Here is a 16,669-nt window from a genome sequence, read left to right on the forward strand (position 1 = left end):
CGGTTCAGTCAGCTTGGGATTAACATACAATTTCAACAGCTTGATGGCCAAAGCCGCAGTTCCATCATGCTTCAAGACTGCTACCATCATCCTAGTACCAAAAATCACCTCACTAACTGACCACGCCCTCACTCACATTATGATGAAGTGATTTGCATTGAGTAACTGATTAAGAAGCCTATCATCTCCACACTTACTTCCATTTGACCCTGTCTAATTTGCCTACTGGCCAAACAGTCCACTGAAGAGACTATTTCCTCCGCTCTCCATTGGAGTCTTGTGCGCCTGCAGGAGCAGGAAACACGTACGTGGATGTTGTATTCTGTATTAAATGCAGGGAGTCCACCAGTCCCTGCCTATCATCACTACATTCCACAGAAGCACCAAAGAGATCATTCACATAGGGTCTTCTACTCCCCTCCATCCAGGACATTGCTCTGAAGCACCACAAAATCCCGGCCACAAACATTAGAAAGGACTCCACACAAGCCCACAATAAAGTGTTTTTCTGCCGACCTCTGGAAATTCTATGATTCGGGATATAGGGGTCAAGAAGAAGATAACTCAGTAAACTGAATGACAAATATATAAACAAGTCTAATGCTTTAACTCTAAAAACATAATGCCAACCAACCTGTGGTCCCAGTATGAAGCTTTATGCCTTTCATAATCTGGAATGTCGAACTCATCCATTTCCCAGGTACATTGGTCATAGGGCATGTCTCTCCATTTGATCAAGTAATGCACATCACCATCCTTGTCAAAACTGTGAGAAAAAGACATCAAAATTTGTAAAATTGTTGTATGCATAGTTTCCCGTAGTTGAACAACGCGCTTGTTACCAACAACCTGACGTTAAATCACCATGGGGTGAATTTTTAAATTTTAACTGGAAATCTCCCATCCACATTCGAAGGAGCGTGACTAAACTGATGCATACAAGAATAATCTTTAATCTGATGTGAAGGAATAACAAATGACAATCTACGTCACAATAGCAGCGAGAGCTACAAGTGTGTGAATAAATGGTCCAACCCTGATTGGAGCATGCATGCTTTTGTGTGCACCTGTGATTGAGGATGCGATGAATAACCATCCACTCTGGTTTAATGCCATAACGGTAGAAGCGCTCCTCCATCATGGCATACTGGGCGTCGATGGGCTTCCTCTTCTCACTGTTGAGCTCATCTTCACCAGAACCATAGTCGTACGGCGGGGGTTCATCCATGTCATTTTTACGCTGGTAGTTCCGATACATGACGGTGTGATACAGCTCCAACTGTGGGTCCACGGAAACCGGATTTTCCCGTTAAACCGGTTTCATTTGCCTGAAGGATTTTCTAATAAAACTGTCTTAGAATACACATCATTCTGTAATTAAGTATTGTGTAATTAACAAATTCAAAATAATTATAAAATGATAAAACATAATTAAACAATACACTGATTGAAAAAATGTGTCCACTCCACAACTGACAGCGCCTGCTGTGGAATCAACTGTTAGCTGGATGCTGTCAGCTCACCTGTAGTTCACTGACCCACGAGCAGTGCCAGTATGAAAGACCGGCCCATTTCACGAAGAACTCCCTCTGCGGTCGGCCCTTTAGCGGAGGTTTGGTCATCGGCTCGTTGGGCTTTCCATCGGGGCCTGCAGGCAGTTCAGCCGGCAATGGGGGTTCTCTCCACGTCCAGTGCAGAATCTTTTGGACCTTACCTTTGAGAGGAGGGCACTAAGAATTGAAGATATAAAAATGAGAGCAGATAGAGCAAGAGAGGGTAAAACACAATACTGTGAGATTTCTGCATACACACAACCTGCCTACGTATGTTAGGCAGAGGGTTTGGGACCTGCTACTCATGCCCTGAAGCTCACCATGCATCGTGGACACAACCACTCCCCGTTGGGTATTTCAGGAAGAGGCGGGTTGAGACAGTGAATGTGGTAGGAAGATGGGCAGGTGTCACAGCACAGCAACTCGCCACCATCTTTACAAACTCTGCAAAACTCCATGTGGTCATCCTCTTCCTCACCTGCTGCCTCCTCTTCCTCCTCCTCCTCACCTTTGGCTTCCCACTGGATACCCTCTTTTTCCTGAGAAAAACAAACCAAATGTACAAAATTGCATGACTAATATTTTGTACAATGGTTAGAATTTTTGATTCCTAACTTTGATATCTTTATCCCCAAATATTTTGTCTCTTCACAAACCAAAAAGAAAAAAATATATGTATATCGTCACTTCTGGATGGAACATTTGAAAAATGATAAATTGAGAAACACCTGGAGGAACTTCTAAACAAAGACCTTGAAATATAAAAGGGTTTGTTGTAGAACGAGTTATGTGGCTTCCAGCTTAAAGGCAAAGTAAGGAATGTTGCATCCTCCATTTCAACATTTCAGAATTGAAAACTAGAGCTTTTAGACCACCAGGACTTAGACACTTATCTTCTAATGACCAGGGAGTCAATCAAAGACCTCAAAATGACCTCACGATGTTCACTGACTTCTAATGTGTACTGCAAAAAGAGCTACTATACATTTTTCTCTGTTTAACTGAGGAAAGTTCTGGCCCATCCAGTCATTTATTTGTTCGATACATCTTAGCATTGCAATGGGACCATGGTCTTGTCTGCTCAGATGTCAAATTACCTATAGACATGAAGTAGTCCCTGTAAGTATGGGTTGAACCAATGAAGTGCCCTGCCAGAAAGGCCCACCCTCTTTACTGGTGAGTAAATATGTTCTGATCGACTGTAGCAATGCTGCGCCAAGTTCCAGCAGTACCAAGACTGACATGTTTAGATTGTCTGTGTTTAGGCGGATGTTTTAAAAACCTTGACAACAGTCTCGATGCTATGGCGTAGCTCAATAGCTGACTAGAAGACCCTGAAAAATGTTACATTCCTTCCATAATCCCAGTTCTCTGATAGCATAGCGAGGTATCTCAGTCAAGGGGAAAGATCCAAGCTCAAGCTCAAGAAAACCCTAACAGGTCCAGTCACTGCAGAGAGCTTAATTGGATAACTCTGATTGAGGATCAACACAGACACCTAGGGCAAAGAGATTGACAATAAAAGCTCCATTGATACCCCATCCAACCCCTGCAGCAAGCCGCTGGATTATCCCACCAGACAGTGTTTCTCTTGAGTGGGGTGAAACTGTGGAGCACTGGGACAACACGGGCTCCAAATGTGAGGTAACTGTGGGTCAGGGAATCTAAACAGTCACTGAGCAGCAACACTGATGCCTCAAGCACTGTGCCTCCTTCTCCATGTTGTAGGAGGAGGGAGGGGGGCTTGGTCCATCGTGGGGGGAGAACAGAGACCTCATGTTCTGAAAGCAAATTCCCTCATGTGATGAGGCAGTTTCCTGCGTGAGGTGCCTCTTTTTACCTTCAGAGGATTAAAAGGGTGTTTTTTTACTGTGACACAGGCAAAGGACTGTCTGCACAACAGTTTGGACCTAGCAAGCTGTTTCACCTCGGGATTGGCCGCAGGCTTAACGCTCCACGTGTGAGGCTGATTACTTGTGGCTGTGGCGACACAGCTTGCCAAGGATGCCGCGGTGGCTGCGGGTTTGTGGGGAAGGAAGAGGTTCAAAGCCTCTCCTTCTTACTTCCTGTGGTCACTCAATGTTTCATGGTGTCGATGGTGGGACAAAACAGGCCCTTGGATGGGTCAAACACTGTGTCGACACTGAAATAATGCCATAACGGCCATTCACCTGCCACTGCCATGCCCATGGTGGCTGCAGCCCCAGAGAGATAACCGGGAGCTGCGGAGGATGACATCTGTGACGCAAATTTCCTCAGATGTTTTGAACATGAAGCTCTATTTTGGTCTCTTTTTGTCTGAACAGACTTTAAGAACATGTTATAAATAAATTTTTCTTCTTTCTTTTATTGTTATCCCCGTCGTCAGCATCGTCCATCGTGGTGCCTTCCTCTGGTTGGGCGAGCAGCGGCGGGATGTCCATAATGTTGGCCCGGGTATGAGTTGGAGGATTGCAGACTCGGGAAGGAACGGCCGTGAGAGGAGGGTTGACAACGGAGGCAGTAGCAACATGCAGCCTCCTCTTCATGTTTTCACATGCAAACAGGTGGTGCACGACCCGGGGTTAGAGAGGGCATTTTTGCTGTGGAGGACACCCATACATTCAATGCAGATCAGGTGAACACACCTTGAGTCTGCAGGGGCCCAGTAGCAGGTGTGACACTGCTAGCCAGACGTGAAAGCTTGCCACAATGTGAAAGGGTTTGGGTCAGAAGAAGGACTGACAGGGTTGAGTGACCAGACTTGAGGAGTTTACTTCACCGATTGGAGAGCTGTGGGCGGCAATGACAACCTCGAGGGCTTGGAATTTTTGGGAGTTTAAGATGGATTCAATCAAGTGAGGTCAGCTTATGTGTAGCCACAGGAAAGCAAGCAAGAACGCCGATTACGCTGCCTGCAGTGCCTCGTTTAAGGAAGGAGGCAGGCTCGCCGGTCGCTACCGTCTTTGACCTGTTGCTGTCGGAGCTTTCTGAAAGCTTTTGGAGCTGAGATAGCAAAGGGAGAAGGGAAAAGAACTCCCCTGTTAAAAAAATACTTTTGAATTAATTTTCTTAAAAATGGAAGATTTAGAATTTTTACGTAGTTATTAAGCAGTTTTCAGGGCCTGTAGAAAAATACCTGACAGAAGAGACCAGCTGGCTATTTGTCTGGGTGGTCTGAGGCCTTGTGACATGTGAAGAGTCCTACAGCAGGATGTCTGGTCAGGTGCAGGAGTTGAAGTGATGCATAGTGTCCTCCAGATTCATCTTGATTGTGATTGGACAGAATTGTCTCACGCTGTTTAAATTTACTTTTTAAGTGGGACACATTGTGAAGCTGAAGAAGAGCTGCTGATTGCTGGCTAAATTTCTGGATTTTGTCAGTATGAGTACGTTTCTATATGTTGTCCATTCCGTATGGCCTTAGCGGAGTTACATTCAACTGCTACTGACACAGAGGGGTTTGTTAGCATGTCAGGGCTAGCAAACAGGGAGAGTGCACTACTTTGGTTTAGCGTGATGATGTCAGCGAAATGCAATCCGGTACCCTTACAAAGATTCCAAGCTCAAGTAGGAATGTGCAAAACCACAAAAAAGATCCACAGGGCAATGAATGCCGCCCTGCTTCCACACCGATTCACCTGTACCATTTTCACCTGGTGCTCTTTCTCAGCCTGCATTTAAACCCCTTGTAATTCCTTCATGCTTTACCAGATTGTTATTGCTTCCTGCCTGACTCCCCAACACTTTCCTCATTTGGATTCACCGGTTTGGACCCTGCCTGCCTTGGACTTTCCTTCTTTGTCTCCAGCCTGGTAAACCCTTCTGTCCCTGATTCAGAGTTTTGTGTTTATTCGGACCTACGTCCTCCTGTGGCTGTGTGCTGTTTGCTGCCTCCCACAAAGCTCTGTGATTACTTTTGTTCTGCTGTCTGCAAGTTAGCAGTAAAGTTTTTATTTAAACTGTCCGGCACGGCTGCATTGCTAGGGGATCTACCACACCTGTGTCGCAGAGAGTTGTACTCACACAGTGTGGACAGCTCCATTTGCCCTCAGGAGCTTTCTCCAGTTCAGGTTCTAGACAGACCAGGTGATATGCTCTTGGACAAGTGTCACATAGGATGATTTCTCCACCCTGCTGACAAACCTCACAGTAGTCCTGATGGTCAGTCTCATAGCCATCACCATCCTCTCCTGGAGAGTCAGAAGGAGGCAAACATGGGATGAAACGGACACAAAAATCCTCAAAAACATGAGTGAAACACGAAATCTTTCACACTTAAGCTTTTTACGCTATTTGAGATTTTGAGAGACAAAACCGTCAGCAAGCAGTCAACATACTTTTCTTTTTTTTCTGCCCAGATTTGGTCTTTTTCTTGGTTGTACCCCGCAAGGCATCAGAAAGCACAGAGGCACTGTGGATACTGATGTCATCAAAGTCCGACTCGTCCAGGAAGTCGTCCTCACTCTGGGATGGCACACAAATGATTGACAGATTCAAATGAAAACAAGTCATCTGGCTGCTCATTGCCAGTGACATTGGCTTGAATCACTTGGAAACCAGCTTACAGAGGACGCTTTCTTCTTCTTCCCACTTTGGCCTGACTTTGATTTTGTCTTTTTTGCCTTGGGTTTCTTCTTTACCTCCTTGGCACTTTTTCTCCTCTTTCTTACTCCTGGTCCTGGGACACATACAGCAGAAGTCATCATTTCTGTGTTGCTGCTGTATTCATAGCATTGAATAATGAGCTAAAAGTCTGAGGGACATATTATTATGACTATTAGTAATAGATGATGCATAGATGACACATATAAAAGCATGCTACATGACCAATTGTATGTAGAATGCACATATTGAGTGATCTTTGATATTTGACATTCTGATTTGTAATAATCTCTTTCTAACACAAGAGGACTGCTTTGGCCAAATCAGCAGTAATCTCTCTCCATTTATTGGATTAGTCTGTTTATTACCATTCCCTTACCTTTTCCCTCTTTGGTTTTGGCTTTTTTGATTGGCCCCAGCTGAGACGTTAGCTGACTGCCACTAACGGTAGTCGGCTGTGCCACAGTAACTGTTTCCACAGCGGCAGCGACGGCAGCTGCCACAGCAGTGGCAGATGTGCCTTTGAAAGGGTTGTTGGCACTAAACTCACGCCACTTGGCCCCTAACACTGTCATCATCTTTGACATTGGAATCTTGGGGTTCTTCTTGGCGATGAGAGGCCTACGAGGGGAAGAGGAGACAGAAACAGTTTAATCGTGTCACACGTTATTCCTGTTTTCGTTTTTTTGACAGTCTTTTGGCTATCAAAGGAATAGGCTTTTCGTTTGCTGACACATCAGAGGTCCTTAAGTTTTAGTCATGATTATGGATGGGCATGTACCGACACCAGGTATTATATCGGGTCAATACAGACCTTATTTCAAAGTATCAGAACAGGTACCGTTCTGTTCCGATACTTGGAAGCTACTATTTTATGGACAATAAAGTATTTTTTAATCTTGAATATTGCAGCACCCCTCCTGGGCTTCCACCTTATTGTGGTGGAGGGGTTTGCGTGTCCCAATGATCCTAGGAGCTCCATTGTCTGGGGCTTTATGCGCCTGGTAGGGTCACCCATGGCAAACAGGTCCTAGGTGAGGGACCAGACAAAGCGTAGCCCATGACCCCCTAATGATGATAAACAACATTGGTGCCAAGTTTCCCTTGCCCGGATGTGGGTTATCAGGGCCCCCTCCTGGAGCCAGGCCTGGGGGCGGGGCATGTTGGCGAGCACCTGGTGGCCGGAACTCTGCCCATGGAGTCCGGCCGGGCACAGCTCGAAGAGGCAACATGGGACCCCCCCCCCCATGGGCTCACCACCTGCAGGAAGGGCCAAGGGGGTCAGGTGTATTATGTGTTGGGTAGCGGCAGAAGGCAGGGACCTTGGCGGTCTAATCTCCGGCTGCAGAAACTGGCTCTAGGGATATGGAATGTAACTTCTCTGATGGGAAAGGAGCCTGAGCTAGTGTGCGAGGTTGAGAAGTTCCGACTAGATATAGGCGGCCTCACCTCTACCACTCTGGAGTTGCTGATGGTGAGAAGTGACAGGCAGGGGTGGCAATCCTCGTCGCTCCTCAGCTCAGTGCCTGTATATTAGAGTTTACCCCGGTGGATGAGAGGTTAGCCTCCCTTCACCTTCGGGTGGGGGATGGATCCTGACTGTTGTTTGTGCCTATAGCCCAAACAGCAGTTCAGCGTATCCACCCTTTTTGGAGTCCTTAGAGGGAGTGCTGGAGAGTGCTCCTTCTGGGGGCTCCCTCGTCCTCCTGGGTGACTCAATGCTCACGTTGGCAGCGACAGTGTGACACGGAGAGGCGTGATTGGGAAGAACGGCCCCCCTGATCTGAACCCGAGTGGTGTTTCGTTATTGGACTTTTGTGTTCATCTCAGATTGTCCATAACAAACACCTTGTTCAGGCATAAAGGCGTCAACATGTGCACTTGGCACCAGGACGCCTTAGGCCACAGATCAATGATCGACTTTGTGGTCGTGTCATCGGATTTGCGGCCGCATGTTCTGGACACTCAGGTGAAGAGAGGGGCAGAGCTGTCAACTGATTACCACCTGGTGGTGAGTTCGCTCCAATGATGGGGAAGGATGCTGGACAGACCCGGCAGACCCAAGCGTATTGTGAGGGTCTGCTGGGAATGCCTGGCAGAGTCTCCTGTCAGAAGGAACTTCAACTCACACCTCCGGTAGAGCTTTGACCATGTCCCGGGGGAGGCGGGGGACATTGAGTCCGAGTGGACCATGTTCTGTGCCTCCATTGTTGAGGCGGCTGACCAGTGCTGTGGCCGCAAAGTGGTTGGTGCCTGTTGTGGCGGCAATGCCTGAACCCGCTGTGAGGGATGCCGTCAGGCTGAAGAAGGAGTCGTATCAGGCCTCACTGGCCTGTGGGACTCCTGAGGCAGCAGATAGGTACCGGCAGGCCAAGCAGAGTGCAGCTACGGCGGTTGCTGAGGCAAAGACCCAGGCATGGAAAGAGTTCGGTGAGGCCATGGAGAACGACTTCAAAAAGGTTCTGGACCACCATCCGGCATCTGAGGAAGGGGAAGCAGTGCACTGTCAACACTGTGTATAGTGGCGATGGTGTCCTGCTGACCTCAACTCGGGATGTTGTGGATCGGTGGAAGGAATACTTCGAAGACCTCCTTAATCCCACCAACACGCCTTGCAGTGAGGAAGCAGGGCCTGGGGACCTGGGAACAAGCTTTCGTATCTCCGTGGCTGAAGTTGCCGAGGTAGTCAAACAACTGCTCGGTGGCAAGGCCCCGGGGGTGGATGAGATCTGCCCAGAGTTCCTTAAGACTCTGGATGTTGTAGGGCTGTCGTGGTTGATTCGACTCTGCAACATCGCGTGGACATCGGGGGCAGTGCCGCTGGATTGGCAGACCGGGGTGGTAGTCCCTCTTTTTAAGAAGAGGGACCAGAGGGTGTGTTCCAACTATAGGGGGATCACACTCCTCAGCCTCCCTGGTAAGGTCTATTCAGGGGTACTGGAGAGGAGGGTCCGCCGGATAGTCAAACCTCGGATTCAGGAGGAGCAATGTGGTTTTCGTCCTGGGCGTGGAACAGTGGACCAGCTCTACGCCCTCAGCAGGGTCTTCGAGGGTGCATGGCAGTTTGCCCAACCAGTCCACATGTGTTTTGTGGACTTGGAGAAGGCATTCGACTGTGTCCCTCAGGGGGGTCCTGTGGGGGGTCCTCCGAGAGTATGAGATGCCGGACACCCTGATACAGGCCGTCCGCTCCCTGTACGATCGGTGTCAGAGTTTGGTCCGTATTGCTGGCATTAAGTCAAACTCATTTCCAGTGAGGGTTGATCTCCGCTAGGGCTGCCCTTTGTCACCCATTCTGTTCATAACTTTTTTACGGACAGAATTTCTAGGTGCAGTCATGGTGTTGAGGGGGTCCAGTTTGGTGACCTCAGGATCGGGTTTCTGCTCTTTGCAGATGATGTGGTCCCGTTGGCGTCATTGGCCCATGACCTCCAACGATCACTGGATCGGTTCACCGCCGCGTGTGAAGCGGCTGGGATGAGAATCATCACCTCCAAATCCGAGGCCATCGTTCTCAACCGGAAAAAGGTGGAGTGCCTTCTCCGGGTCAAGGAGGAGATCCTGCCCCAAGTGGAGGAGTTTAAGTACCTCGGGGTCTTATTCATGAGTGAGGGAAGAATGGAGCAGGAGATTGACAGGCGGACTCTGCACCGGTCCGTTGCAGAGATAGAGCTGAGCAAAGATAGAGCTGAGCCAAAAGGCGAAGCTCTCGATTTACCGGTCGATCTTTGTTCCTACCCTCATACAAGATCATGGGTACAAGCGGCCGAAATGAGCTTCCTCCGTACAGTGGCTGGGCTCTCCCTTAGAAACAGGGTGAGAAGCTTTGCAATCCGGGAGGAGCTCGGAGATGCTGCTCCTCCACGTTGAGAGGAGCCAGATGAGGTGGCTTGGGCATCTAGTTAGGATGCCCCCAGACGTCGCCCTGGTGAGGTGTTCAGGGCATGTCCCTCCGGTAGGAGGCCCCCGGGAAGACCCAGGACACATTGGAGAGACTATGTCTCTCTACTGGTCTGGGAACGCCTGGGGATCCCCCCGGACGAACTGGAAGATGTAGTTGGGGAGAGGGAAGTCTGGGCCTCTTTGCTTAGGCTGCCGCCCCGGCGACCAGACCCTGGATAAGCGGTAGAGGATGGGTGGATGGATATTGCAGCAGTTGAAGCATTATGTTGTTGTGCCCATTATGTGTCTCAGGTTATTTTGATTTGTCCTGATGTAACTTTTAAACTTTTATCTGGCTCATCTTGAATGTCCTCTAGAGGTCACTGATGTCTAACTTTTTCCATCTCATTCAGTTTGGGGCAAAAAGTGGCAAAAAAAGGATTAAGAATAAAACTTTGTCACTAAACAGTAGACAAGTCTCATCTTTTTAACCACTTTGGCCCTTCTGGGGTCACGGGGAGGCAAAGGCAGGCCCCCTCCTCACTAGTGGGTGATCTGAACCAAAAATTCCAATCACCACATCATGTAATAGTAGTATGGTGAGACGTATCGCGTACACAAGGTACTCGTGGTATCAGTGTCAATATCAGGACTCAGTATTGGTGAATATTCGGGAGTGAGTCCTCATGCTCGGTCGGGGAAAAAGGGGTAGCGAACATCCCGAGTCGCAATGCTTTGCTGTGTATCTTTCATGTTTGTGATTTGTCAGGCACCAGCTCGAGGTTAGGCAGGCTGGGCTGTAGGTATATAGGTGTATAGCAGGTCCCAAAATACAGCATCCTGTCGGCCGCTGGGACGGGGGTGTGAGGGTGGGGGGCAAAATTAAAACATCTAATAGCTTTGAATAAACATGAAAGGAAGGATTCACCTTAATAAGAATACAGAAATAATAACAGGACAGCAAATAACATAATAATATACAGACATAAAATAAAGCTGTGAACCTAAAACAGTGAAGAAATATTTCAAGTGTCAGATGTTAGCGCTAAAAAGGTTGTCCAGCAGTTCCAAATTTAAAGATTTGTGTTGCCAGGAAAATTGATTAGTTTAATGCAGCTAATCAGCCTCATTCATTCGCTCTGATTGTGCAGGTTCAATATTTTCAATCAGTGTAGCCACTACAAACTCAAAATTTGAAACCTCACGTAGCAGACATCACAACCAACCAAAGAGGGAAGAAGGCCAGCGAAGTGGACCCCAGGGTGGGCGACGTCAAAGACCGTGTGGCCATTCTTGTGGACGACTTGGCCGGCACCTGTGGCATCATCTGCCACGCTGCCGACCAGCCGTTTTCTCGGGTCCCTCCATTTCTCACATCATCACTGCCAAATTTGAGGCTGTGGTGGTGACCAACACCATCCCACAGGAGAAGAAGGTGAAAATGTCTCCCAAAATGCAGGTCATTGACATCTCCATGATCCTGGTAGAGGCCATCAGGAGAACCCACAATGGGGAATCAGTGTCCTACCTCTTCAGCCACATCCCCTTGGAAGCTACAAGCCCCTCCGCCCCCCCTCTCTGCCTCTACTGTCGGGCCACTCGTCTGGGATTTTGCTGCCACTTATCCTCCCGGAAAAGTTTGGAAATGAGCCTGATGGTCTTTGACTAAAGCAAATCTTTGCTACATTATTTCTTATTTCTTTCCAGTATGCCATCATTACATAATCAAAACCTGGCCTTCACTTTAAGCAAAGGCTCTGTAACATTTTGTATTATACCTCACATTCAACTTACTACAGAATTGCGCACACACACACCCTTCCCCACACACATACACAAAAAGCCAACTTATGCTACATAATGACTATATAGATATACTAGACCACAGATGTGAGGAAATGACCTGGTTGGCAGATGTTTGCGCTCTCTGATTGCTTTTTTCATCCTGAATTCACAGAAAGAGAACATTTAAAGTTAGCTGGTTACCTGAGGAACTGGCTGAAAGCCTTGTAGTTCGTGATGGTTTTATAGTCGTCCTCAGTGAAGCCATACTGGACGTCTTCAAGGCCCCACTCTTGCATCAGCTGGCTGGATGATTTGGGCTCCTGTGGAAACACAGAATCAGAAACTGGATCCTGAAACTCGGGGATTCTGGGAGTGCTGGGGGACAGTGGTCAGAGATGTAACTAACAAGTAGATTCAAGTTATGTATCTCAGTTACATTCTGAGGCCCTTCAACCGCTACATCCTTTAACAGGAGCGCAGGGCCGTGATGGTAAATAGTGCCAGCATTGCACCTTTATTGTTTCATTCTTTTTTCTTGATTGTATATTTATTTGCAGATTTCTCAAATCTCCCAGCAATATAAAACTAACGTCCAAATTTTAATTCTATTTATTCCATAGAAGATGCAGGGATACATTTATTGGGACTAGAAGAGAAGTGCTTTACTGAAGCGGTCCTGTGGAACTCAGCCTAAACTCACTTTCATTGTCCCATCCTCCTCCTCGTCCTCGTCCTCGTCCTCCTCCTCATTTCTCTTCCTTCTGGAGTTTTTCTCTTTCTTTTCCTTGAAACTCTTCTTCTTCTTCTTGGTCAAGCCATATGTGCTGCTTTCACTCTCGGAGCCTATTGTTGGAAAATCCTGTTCTTCTTCTACCTCAGACGTCTCTTCCAGATCACTGTCGACTCCTGCCAAGGTACGTCCCTGACAGAAACACATCCACATCAACCTGATCAATACATGCACAACATCGGCCCAGTCCTTCACTAGTCCATCTTCTTCTCTGCCTTCCTTATGATGTTCATTATCAACAAACTCTACAGATTTCTCCATTGTGGGCCTTTTTAGCCCCGGAACTAAAAAGTGGTTCCCTTGTCTTCTTTCTCTTAAACCTTGGATGCCCGCCTGCTCATAACGTTTGCTATGGCATGTTTCTCCTTCTTTTTAAAATCTACTTTATACAATTTGGAATGTAATTTGATGACGACAAACATTTAAAGCACCTCCAGATACCCATTTATTTTTTGAAAGTTTAACAAGTCCACAGAAGCACCGTTACAGACTGATGAGACAATATTGTGAACCTGATTTCTCTTGAGCTCATCCACTGCAGACAGAGTTCAGGCAGTTCAGGGTTGTGGCATTAAGAGATGTAACCTTGCTATTAAAGTCCCATTTGAACGGTGACTGGATTTGTCATCTGAATTTTCCAGCTATAGTCTGTTGAAATGTGTCCACCGCTTCAGAACTGAAAACTAATGATGAAAAAGCTCGAGCAGGGTTAATAAATGCAGGCTGAGCAGCGTTCATGTCAGAAGTGTGTTCACCGTTCAACACGCTTGTGCATTAAAGAAACAAGAACGCTGTTTTGGTACAACCGTTTAGCTGAAACATTCTCATTTAAGCAGAGACCCCTGCAAAGATTTAACAGCTAGCAGGTGTTGTTTGTGTGATCACCAGCATCACATGCTGTGTGCTCATGGTTGTGTGTGTGTGTGTGTGTGTGTGTGTGTGTGTGTGTGTGTGCGCGCGCATGCGTGTGGGAGAGAGATCCTCTCTCTAACCTCATTAGCTTTGTGAATGTGTGCCAGTGTGTGTATTTTAGAATGGAGGCAGTCTTATTTTGTCATGCATGCACTGTGACGTTGAATCTGTAGGTCCTGTCTTGTATGTAATAGACTGGATTCTTTTCTTCAAGGCTCTACATGGCGGTTTACTCCAGTGAGGACTAGTTTACTGTCGCACTCCAGCACCTGGCTTCACAACAGGGTTGAGTGCATCTCTGCAGAGTGCACATGTGTGTGTCTTTGTGTGTGCACCGTGACACGGTGTGCTGTGTGCGCTACCTGTTGCACAGCGGGCCTGTGATGCTTCATGGAGAGCTTTACAGGCGTTTTGCTCTGTAGCACAGTGGAAAGCCTTATAGTGCCGCAGTGCCCACCAACCTAACCAGTAGCCTGTCTGTGTTACCATGGTAACCACATTTGAGCAGTGGTTGTCTCTCTAGTTTACACCCTCGCTACATATCTTCCTCACTACATGTCTTTTCTTCCCCCATTCTTTCTTTCTTTTTTCTGTCTTGAAACATCCTTTGCTTTTTGCAGCCTAACACCTCATTCACACTAACTGTGGTAGCCGATAGAAGCGTGCCAACCAATCAGGGACGTCTGCAGAACCACCTTGTTATGCAGAGGCCCGTGGTTGCAGGGCCGCTGCTACATCAGCCGTCTAGACGATCCTCAATTATGCATAAGGAGGGGGAGGGAGGGGGAGAGACAGCGAGGGGGTGAGGGTGGGGGAGAGAGGGAGGGAGAGAGACAGGGGGAGGGAGGGAGAGAGACGGGGAGGGAGGGAGAGAGGGAGTGAGTGGGAGGGAGGGAGGGAGGGAGAGAGGGAGGGAGAGGGAGGGAGGGAGAGAGTGGGAGTGAGGGAGGGAGAGAGGGAGGAGGAGAGACGGGGAATGGAGGGAGAGAGGGAGGGAGGGGAGAGAGGGTGGGGGAGAGGGGGGAGAGAGAGGGAGGGGGCGAGGGAGTGAATGGGAGAGAGGGAGGGAGAGGGAGGGAGGGAGAGAGTGGGAGTGAGGGAGGGAGAGAGGGAGGAGGAGAGACAGGGGGATGGAGGGAGAGAGGGAGGGGAGAGAGGGTGGGGGAGAGGGGGGAGAGAGAGGGAGGGGGCGAGAGAGAGAGGGGGGAGGAGGGAGAGAGAGAGAGAGAGGGTGAAGAGAGAGTGGGGAGAGAAAGAGAGAGAGAGGAAGGAGCAAAATAACATGATAAATTGAAGCTTGTGTGGGGGGGATGGGTGTACAAGACTGAGGAGAGAAAGAACTGAACACGGAGCCCCTGTTGAGGGTTAGTTCCCCCGGACCAGAGTTCACTGTTGCACATGAGCAGAAAGGACACGGGTCCATGGAAGGAGGGAAAAATCTGATAAATGTTTGCTAGATTCGATGATCCCACTAATGACTCGGCCACAGGGCCACAAACACTAACTAAACACATAACAAGGGGGGCAGGAGAAGCAGGAACAGACCACCAAAAACAGAGCCCTTTTCCCCTAGACATCATTAAACTAACAATTGAAGATGCAAGATGTCATACCTGAGATCTCATCTCATCTTCATGACCACTTTATTCCTGTCGGGGTCACAGCACATCTGGGCGAAGGCAGGCTCCACCAAGGTAAGGGTACCAAAGGTACCAAACCCACAAGCGCTGGCATTCAAAGGCGTCTACAGATATACGTAGTCACATCGTGCCCTGCCATGAGCTAGCTTACTCAGGGTGTACATTTACATTTACATTACATAGTAATGTAAATTACAAGATTAAAGTTACTTCATGTCCTGATCTGTTGATTAGCCAACTTAACTGTACAAATGCTATGGTGTACATGTGTGGGGTGGGGTGAGGGGGTGAGGGGGTGAGGGAGGGAGTGCTTTCCTCTACATTTCGATGTGTGTGCTAGGAGCTGCAATAGGATCTTCAACTAATCCATCTTAATTGTCAAATGAAATTAAAATGCAGTGCTTGAATGATCGCGAAGTTCTTATGGTCTATGCTACTGCGTTGGACCTGAAATTAACGCATCCATGAGGGATTTTTCAAATACCCACCAACCTTCCTTTGAGGAGGATGGAATTTGTGGCCTATCTGGAAAGATTAGAATGACAACATTTGACTATTTTACCAAATGTACTGCTTCAACGATTAGGCTACTAAATAATGGGGCAACTCTCAAAGAATTTGTCTAGAGACCTTTTTTAAAAATACATTTTTGTTGTCAAATAGAGTTCATAGTAAGGGAAGTCAACGCATCCCAGTCTGGCAATATTGCCATAAACTGTGTCCCACACCATGCCTGAAACCTGCTACCAAATCTCTTTTTCAGCTCACAGATTGTGCCATCTTGCCAAGTGTGCTGCCATGATTGACTTTTTTTCAAATGTGTGTCACATCGCTATAAAAGCCGTAGGGATTCAGACATTCCCAGATCGGTGGCATTTCCTGAGCGTGACGTACTTCACATCTGCACTTCCATTAAAGATCGTGTAGCTACAGCTTGAATGTGACAGACAGGTACATCAGTGACATCGGGCAATCAAGCGCGACAGTGTGGGAGACATTTCATATGGCCCGCCAAGTGAGTTGAGGTCAAATTTCCCTGGTCGATTCCGAAATGCCTCCACAACCCTTTCACGGTGCTGAAGCAACAGGTTTTCATCGAGTCTGAAAGGGGCTTGAGTGTGGCTGAGAAACATAAACCTCGGGAGATTTTCTGGTTGTCAAACTCCCCATGAGGCATCACAATTGCTCATAATCCTCAATGGCCAGAAGTGATGGAAAGCAAAACACAAGGCGGGATAGCATGACAGAGAGAATGTCAGGGGCGGAAACAAAGGGGGGAGACGGGTTTGGCTTTTCCATGTCCCTGACCAGTCTTGTTGTCCCGGCTGTCCCAAGAGCGTGCTTGCACTGCCATGCTTCACCGTAGGGATGGTAATTGGGAAGGGACAAGCATTGGCACACCCTTTAGAATCCAAGCCAAAAACGTCAAATTAGCTTAGCAGACCACAGAAAAATGGCTCCAGGTGCAAAGAGCAGTATTTTAACGAGCAGTTTGCACGCTGCCACTTTTTGTGTCGGGAAAA

General features: G+C 47.8%; 1 protein-coding gene across 7 annotated transcripts in view; it reads right to left on the bottom strand.

The window, feature by feature from the left end:
- Positions 1-16,669, bottom strand: part of chd5 (chromodomain helicase DNA binding protein 5) — a 49,119-nt gene that overhangs the window by 23,816 nt on the left and 8,634 nt on the right. For 6 of the 7 annotated variants that reach the window (XM_029827453.1, XM_029827458.1, XM_029827454.1 and 3 more), the window contains exons 3-12: positions 12,505-12,726; positions 12,006-12,124; positions 6,517-6,758; positions 6,101-6,213; positions 5,873-5,999; positions 5,559-5,725; positions 1,874-2,092; positions 1,524-1,730; positions 1,068-1,279; positions 635-766 (exon numbers count right to left, since the gene is read on the bottom strand). In XM_029827453.1, the coding sequence (XP_029683313.1) occupies positions 635-766; positions 1,068-1,279; positions 1,524-1,730; positions 1,874-2,092; positions 5,559-5,725; positions 5,873-5,999; positions 6,101-6,213; positions 6,517-6,758; positions 12,006-12,124; positions 12,505-12,726 (1,760 nt within the window). The remainder of the gene's footprint in view (positions 1-634; positions 767-1,067; positions 1,280-1,523; positions 1,731-1,873; positions 2,093-5,558; positions 5,726-5,872; positions 6,000-6,100; positions 6,214-6,516; positions 6,759-12,005; positions 12,125-12,504; positions 12,727-16,669) is intronic. The other variant, XM_029827455.1, reaches the window with a different exon arrangement.

The sequence above is a fragment of the Takifugu rubripes genome, chromosome 19 (genome assembly GCF_901000725.2).
Source record: "Takifugu rubripes chromosome 19, fTakRub1.2, whole genome shotgun sequence".
Lineage (NCBI taxonomy): Eukaryota > Metazoa > Chordata > Actinopteri > Tetraodontiformes > Tetraodontidae > Takifugu > Takifugu rubripes.